This window comes from Helianthus annuus, chromosome 13, assembly GCF_002127325.2.
Source record: "Helianthus annuus cultivar XRQ/B chromosome 13, HanXRQr2.0-SUNRISE, whole genome shotgun sequence".
NCBI classification, from domain to species: Eukaryota; Viridiplantae; Streptophyta; class Magnoliopsida; order Asterales; family Asteraceae; genus Helianthus; species Helianthus annuus.
In genome coordinates, this window is record NC_035445.2 from 110,205,424 (window position 1) to 110,212,255 (window position 6,832).

A 6,832-nucleotide genomic window follows, 5' to 3' on the forward strand; every position below is an offset into this window, starting at 1 on the left:
GGTGAATACAAAAGAGGTTCCAAAATGGAAGATTTATCTTCCTACCTCTATGCATGACTTCTATGATAATCTTGTTATATTATTAGACTAAAACTTATGATATATACTATATAAAATATATAATATCCATAGTGACCGAACCTTTGATAATAATCTAGTGGTTATTTGTCAAAATACTAAGTTACATCATCTAAGAACTTAGCTCTCGTTACGATTCTAAAGGGTACTTTAACCCATGAAAACATTCAAACCTCTATGGGTTTCATAGTGTCAAGAACGAGTACTAGGTGCTAGATGGTTATTTTCTCATATGTTACTTTCCATATACTTTAAATCCGAATTTCTACTCATCCATTATCATCCAAATACTCATACACCTACGTTTCCTCGTGTAGAAGGACTTGGTGTTCCATCCTCCAACAACCAACAAACCCTCGCGGATTAACAAGTGGAAGCTTGCAAAACCATGAGCACACTTGATCCATTTTCATTTTTAACACTTTTGGGTGCAATATGTTAACCTTATCAAAAATCACAATACTTTATTCTTTATGCAAATGCACGAAAACAATCCAAATACATGAATACTATGTTGTTATACTTGATGCATATACTTGGGTGATTCTTATGTGATACTATGGTCATTAGTTTTATACGAGCCTCCATTTAACATGTATAGCGCTATAGGATTAACGCACCACCTGTGAACGAGAGGTCATGTTAAATTTCGTTCTTTGTTGCGTAAAGAGAGGGTTGACTAGAAATATTACATGCCATGATATGTTGATCTTGAATAACTTAACTTGCCATGTGGATTCATTGTAAACTTTATACTTATACTTATATTCAAACTTGTGTACTCGCCGATACATTTTTGTGTTGAACTATATTTTGTTAACATGTTGCAGGTTGATGAGGTTGAATATGACGAAATCTAATAGGGACGACACTAGAAACGCACTTGAAATTACTATATTTTGTACTTTAATTATTGAACTTGTTGTATTGTTTTTCCATGTTGTATTTGAAGTTCATGTTATACTTGACAATTTTATCATGATATGAAATCAATTTTGAATTAATTATTGTAATGATAGTGTTATGTGTGATGAACAATCTATCTTCGTCCCACTCCGATGATTCTGCCATTGGTTTGGGTGCGAAATTTTTTTTTTATTTTTTACATAGTGGTGTTCTCATACTTAGTTCGTGTAAATATTTACGCACGTTGCCATACTTTTTTTATACACGTTGTCAAAACTCTTTTTACGCATGTTGTCAAAACTTTTTTACGCACATTGTCAAAACTTTTTTTACGCACGTTGTCGAATGTTATTTTAAAAAGTTATAGTGCAAAGTCATCAAGCATTAACGAATGAAATAGAAATTCTCAATAAACATATAAGACAAATATAACTTGCATTTTATAAAGAACATTGTGTCAGAATTACGGAAAATAGAGTAAAAAGAAATAGATATCATTTTTGAAAATTTTGTATTTTCTAATAAACATATAAGACAAATATAGCATGCATTTTATAAAAAAATTATGTCATAATTAAGGAAAACAGAACACAAAGAAATAGATATCATTTTTGATATTTTTGCATTTTCTAAATTACGTAATACTTTTGGTGATTGAATTTAAAACCTAATATATTTTTCTCAATTTTAAATATAAAAAGTATAAAAGAGATGAAAGCAGAGATATATAGTTATGTCAGATATATATATAAATGATTATGATGATATATAAATGATGATTTGATGTGTTTTAAAAATAAGAGACAGGGGATGTGACATTGAGAGAAAAAAACTAAAATACTCTTTTAAATTAAACTAGTGGTAAGACCCGTGTGCAAATACGGGTCGTTTCTTAGAAAACCATGCATAACATATATAAATGACGAATATGGTTATACTTATAGACATATAAATAGATAAGTCAGTCGGTAAATACTTAAAGTTTAGAGTATAAAAAATATAAAAATATACAATTTATTAATCTTTTGTAAACGAAATAACATTTGCATTCAAGCATGTTCCTTCAACCTCCACAAAACACTATTTTAACCCAACAGTGGTTTTAAACCACCGTTTTAACCCAACAGCGGTTTCAACCTTAGTTTTCTCTACAACATATACATTTAATCCAACAGTGGTTTCAAACATCTGTTTTCATCCATCTATTGACCAAAGTCAACAGATGTATCAACCACTGTTTTATTTTCAAACATATGTTCACAACAACAAAGTTTTCATCATTTAAACTCTGAAACCTAAATATTCATTTAATTAGTTTAAATAACAAACATGGTTAATAATTTTAACACAACTAATTATATAAAATATGAAAGTGTCAAACAGAGGTAACTATATAATAAACAAACTTCAAAACAGCACACAACATTCAATAAAATACAGCATAATAATTTCTAATCAATGGGCGAAACAGTAGTCTCGATAAATAAAGCTCATTTCGGATCACTCTAGTTGTCAACATGTTGGAGGTATTTTAAAACTTCATTGCTCAAATCAACTTCAACCATATCCCCCCAACTTCAACTTCAAACTTAAATACTTAAAAATTTAGAGTATAAAAAATACAAAGATATACAATTTATTAATCTGTTGTAAACGAAATAACATTTGCATTCAAGCATGTTCCTTCTCCAAAAAACAATATTTTAACCCAACAGTCGTTTCAAACCCCTTCAACCTCCACAAAACACTATTTTAACCCAACAGTGGTTTTAAACCACTGTTTTAACCAAACAGAGATTTCAACCACAGTTTTCTCCACAACACTCTGCTTTATCCCAACAGTGGTTTCAAAGATCTGTTTTCATCCATCTGTTGACCAAAGTCAACAGATGTATCAACCACTGTTTTATTTTCAAACATTTGTTCACAATAACAGAGCTTTCATCATTTAAACAAACCTTTGCCAATATTACAAGCTTTTACACTTGTAAGTCCTGAAAATCCGGATCAAACAACGATATCAAACGATCAACAAGGATGGGCGGAATCCAAGCTTGATGATCTTCAAGAAATCAAGAACTAGATGATGAAAAATGAAAGATTTGTTGATTCAAATGCTTAATCTTGCATATAATATGGAATTGTCTAATACAAGATCCTAAAATCAAATTAACCAACCTATGCTCCTGTCCAGTCCATTATGTTTATATCACTTGGCATCTTTTTGCTTTTTGAGCATTAGACCTATCAACACATCGCAGTGGATCCTAGCCTTTTCAGCTTTGATACCTTACATGTGTTAGTCAAATTCTTTAGCACGGAAATTCATTTCACTTCCCAAGCAACTATTTCTCCCCCTCAAACAATGCGTATTCTTTGGCACGATTTTTGCTTGCTTTTCTCCCCCTCAAACAATGCATATGTACATATATGTTTTTTTGTAGCTTTTCTCCCCCTCAAATAATGCATATGTACATATATGTCCCTCTCCCCCCTAAATTTGTGCATCACACTTTATGCGCAAATTTACTTATTTATTTACAGAGTATAAAAACACTGGTTTTTTTTGGTTTGGTCGCTCAGTCGGTGAAAACGCATCATTTTCAAAAGATCCACAAGCACATTGAATCTCGAGATGCTGACAGGTTTTGTAAAAAGATCCGCTGAATTAGCATCAGTATGGATCTGTTTAAGTTTAAACAATCCTCTGTCAAAGCAAATCTCGAATAAGGTGCACCTTGATATCAATGTGCTTGGTTTTAGAGTAAAAGACAGGGTTTTGATAATCTAGATAATGGCATCATTATCAAAATAAGTAGTAGAGTTTAGATAAGTCAAACCGAAATCCTTGAGTTGGTGTTGCATCCAAAGAACCTGAGAGCAACAGGCAGCAGATGCTGCAACGCACTTTGCTTCTGATGCAAAAGTGAGTTGTTGCTTCTTGCACTACCATGAGATGAGACTGTCCACCAAGAATTGGTAATGTACACTTCATATCCCTGTTTTGACGAACTTGCAAGCCTAGAAACATTTTCACTTCTCATCAACGAGCACATTTCGAACTTCTTTCTCATTATATGAAAATACGAATGGCCTCCAGACGTGCCACCGATGTGCATATCTCATCATAATCCAGACCTTCACCTTGCTCGAAACCTTGAACTGCCAATCATGCTTTGTTCCTTACGATCACGCCGGGGTCATCTTGTTTGTTTCTGAATGCCCAGCGCGTTCTAAGAGCACGTTTTCATTTGGTGAAGAGAATCTCCATCCCTTTGTCGCACATCTGAGATACGCTTAAAAAGGTTGCGCTATAGATCAGGGACATAATTGGTGTCTGAGAAGATGAGAACTCCGTATTTGACGGTGCCCTTCATGGTTATTCTTCCAGTTTCCCCTCCCGCGAAGTTGACAAATCCACCGTCGAATACCCTTTTTTGTTATTCAACTGGGATAAGTCTTCTGTCACGTGTCTAGAACAACTACTATCGATAAACCAAGGTCTAATGATCGCCCTCCATAGCCGTTCCTACACACTTAGTGGGATCAATTAGAAATTGGAACCCAGGCCATTGTTGACCTGAGTTGACCATTGTTATCAGTGTATGAAACCTCATGAAAGATCATATAATTTTTAGTAGAATTTGAGATTTGGGGTGAAGATGTGGATGTTAACGGTTGTGAGCAGTGAGACTAGGATCCAGCAAGAACCGTGGGCTTCCAAATCTTAGAGTCAGTGATGTTGTTTGAAATATTTTTCTTTATAGATGAGACTTTTGACTCCATTTATTGTCTTTGGAACCCATTTGTGTTAGAAAACCTTTGATGGTTCCTTTTTGCTAGATTCTAGTCTCCATCAGAAGGCTTGGCTTGAGAAAATCGATTTCCGTCTGATCGATGATGCATAGCCTTCTGATGATGTGTGTTACCGGAGCAGTAGGGACGATTAACAAAATTTCTAGCAATGTGTCCAGGAATTCCACAATTAAAACACGTTTGCCTTTTTGCGAAAAAGACATTTAGTTCTGGTTGTGTTATTCTTGAGAACTGATTTGGTTTCTTCTTTCCACTTAACGATGATTGCTTGTGTGTATGTTTGGTCTTGGAAGAACCCTTCTTACAGCTATCAGCACAAGAGCAAGTATCGACAGCTTTACCCTTCAGCTTAGGTTCAGTTTGCTTGAGAGATGAGTTTTCCTTTTGAATTTTCTTTTTCCGTGGTCTTCTGTTTTTACGTGACCGTTTCTTCTTTGAAGGAGCAGATTCAGTACCTTTTGCCTCGTTTGAAACACTTTCTACCGAATCGGATCATTTGGGGTTAAGAGTTGAATTATCTGTCAAATTGACCTCCACAGATTCCCTTTCCTCAGAAACTATGTTCTCAGGAGTTTCAGCAGAGAAGGCTTCCACAAAAATTTCCTCTTCAGTTTCATCAGGTGATTCAACTGTTGAATTGATTTCCATGGATTCCTTCTCTTCAAGTTTCGATATCTCATGAGTTTCTTCAGAATTGGATTCTACGGATATCTCTTCTTCAGATTCATCAACCTCTGAGTCCTTGACATCAAACGATTCTGGCTTGTCAGATGATGAGTTGTCTTCGTCTGAAACTATTTGACTCTCTTCAGTTGCAACGCTGCGAGATTCTAATTGTTCATCACAATCAGAATCTTGGGAAGAGTTATGCTCATTATCTGATGTTCCTGACTCATCTATTTGATTGTCAGGTTCATCAAATGACCCTTGTTTATCAATTTCTTCATTATCACAATCAAAAACATCAAGTTTTTTATCTTTATCATACGTTTCTGATGCATCATTTGATGTTTCAGGCACACCAGAACAGTTGCCTGAGTCATCAGAATTGATCTCTGAGTTACTTGAAACAGGTGTTTCAAGTTTATCAGTCGATACATCAGAGTTCCCTGTTAAAACCTTATCATCACGATCATAATCTAAAACCACAACACCTGAATCATCAGTTTTAATAGGAATACCCCAACTCTCAGCATACCAAGACATAACATAGTTCCAAGTGTAATTATCGCCTTTGGCAACATCTTAATCATCTGCAACATCAGCAACGTTTGAATGTGGTTCATCATCCACTGCAGACTACTCTTCAACTGTCATTGATTCTGCACATGAACATGAACATTTAATATTATCTATAGAATCAGAATCAGACAAATTTTCTTGGGGCTCCTCAGTTGACGTTTTTATTAGTTCTGTTTCATTTTCTGTTTCATTTTCTTTTTCAGATTCGCCAGCTGATTTGTTTGAGCAATTTTTATCTGAATCCATGTTCTTAATAAAATTCATGAGCTTTTAAAAATTGGAGGGTCTGGCATTCTTCGGTTTGAGAGGCTCCCAAGGAACATAATCACTTAGTTTACCATAAATCATTTTATCATAGTTCTCTATTTCTTGCTCAGTAGTAGGCAATCTTGAGTAGTTATGATTATATGGCGGTGGAACCTGCATGTAGCCCAAACCCTTACCCTTATTGTCCTTTTAAGCCAATTGCACATTGCACAAGTTACGCACAGTGTCACTGGAAGTATCAAACTTCTTTATGTTCAACTCATTTTGTTTGTACTTCCCAGTGAGTAGTTCCAGCTCAGCTTTCACAGAGTCACATTCAAGGGTTTTAACTGTGAGCCTGTGTTTATAGTCGTGAACCCAACATCGTTGTTGATTCACGCCTCTGTGCAGCTGAGCAATATCCTTCTTGAGTGCATCAATTTTTTCATAGAGAACTTTATTGTTCTCTCGAAGACTTATGTACTTTCCCATAACACTATTGTAATCAATGATCAATGTTGAGTTTTGTGATCTCAGAAATGCA

At 34.8% G+C, this 6,832-nt stretch overlaps 1 protein-coding gene across 1 annotated transcript; it reads right to left on the minus strand.

Moving 5' to 3' along the window:
- Positions 1 to 5,292: 5,292 nt before the first annotated feature.
- LOC110901482 (nucleolin 2-like) lies at positions 5,293 to 6,006 on the minus strand. Its single transcript, XM_022148309.1, has one exon. The coding sequence runs from the start codon at positions 6,004 to 6,006 to the stop codon at positions 5,293 to 5,295; it is 714 nt and encodes a 237-aa protein (XP_022004001.1).
- Positions 6,007 to 6,832: the final 826 nt, after the last annotated feature.

Coding starts and splice junctions, on each gene's coding strand:
- LOC110901482 (XM_022148309.1), bottom strand. CDS start 6,006: ATGTCTTGGTATGCTGAGAGTTGGGGTATTCCTATTAAAACTGATGAT.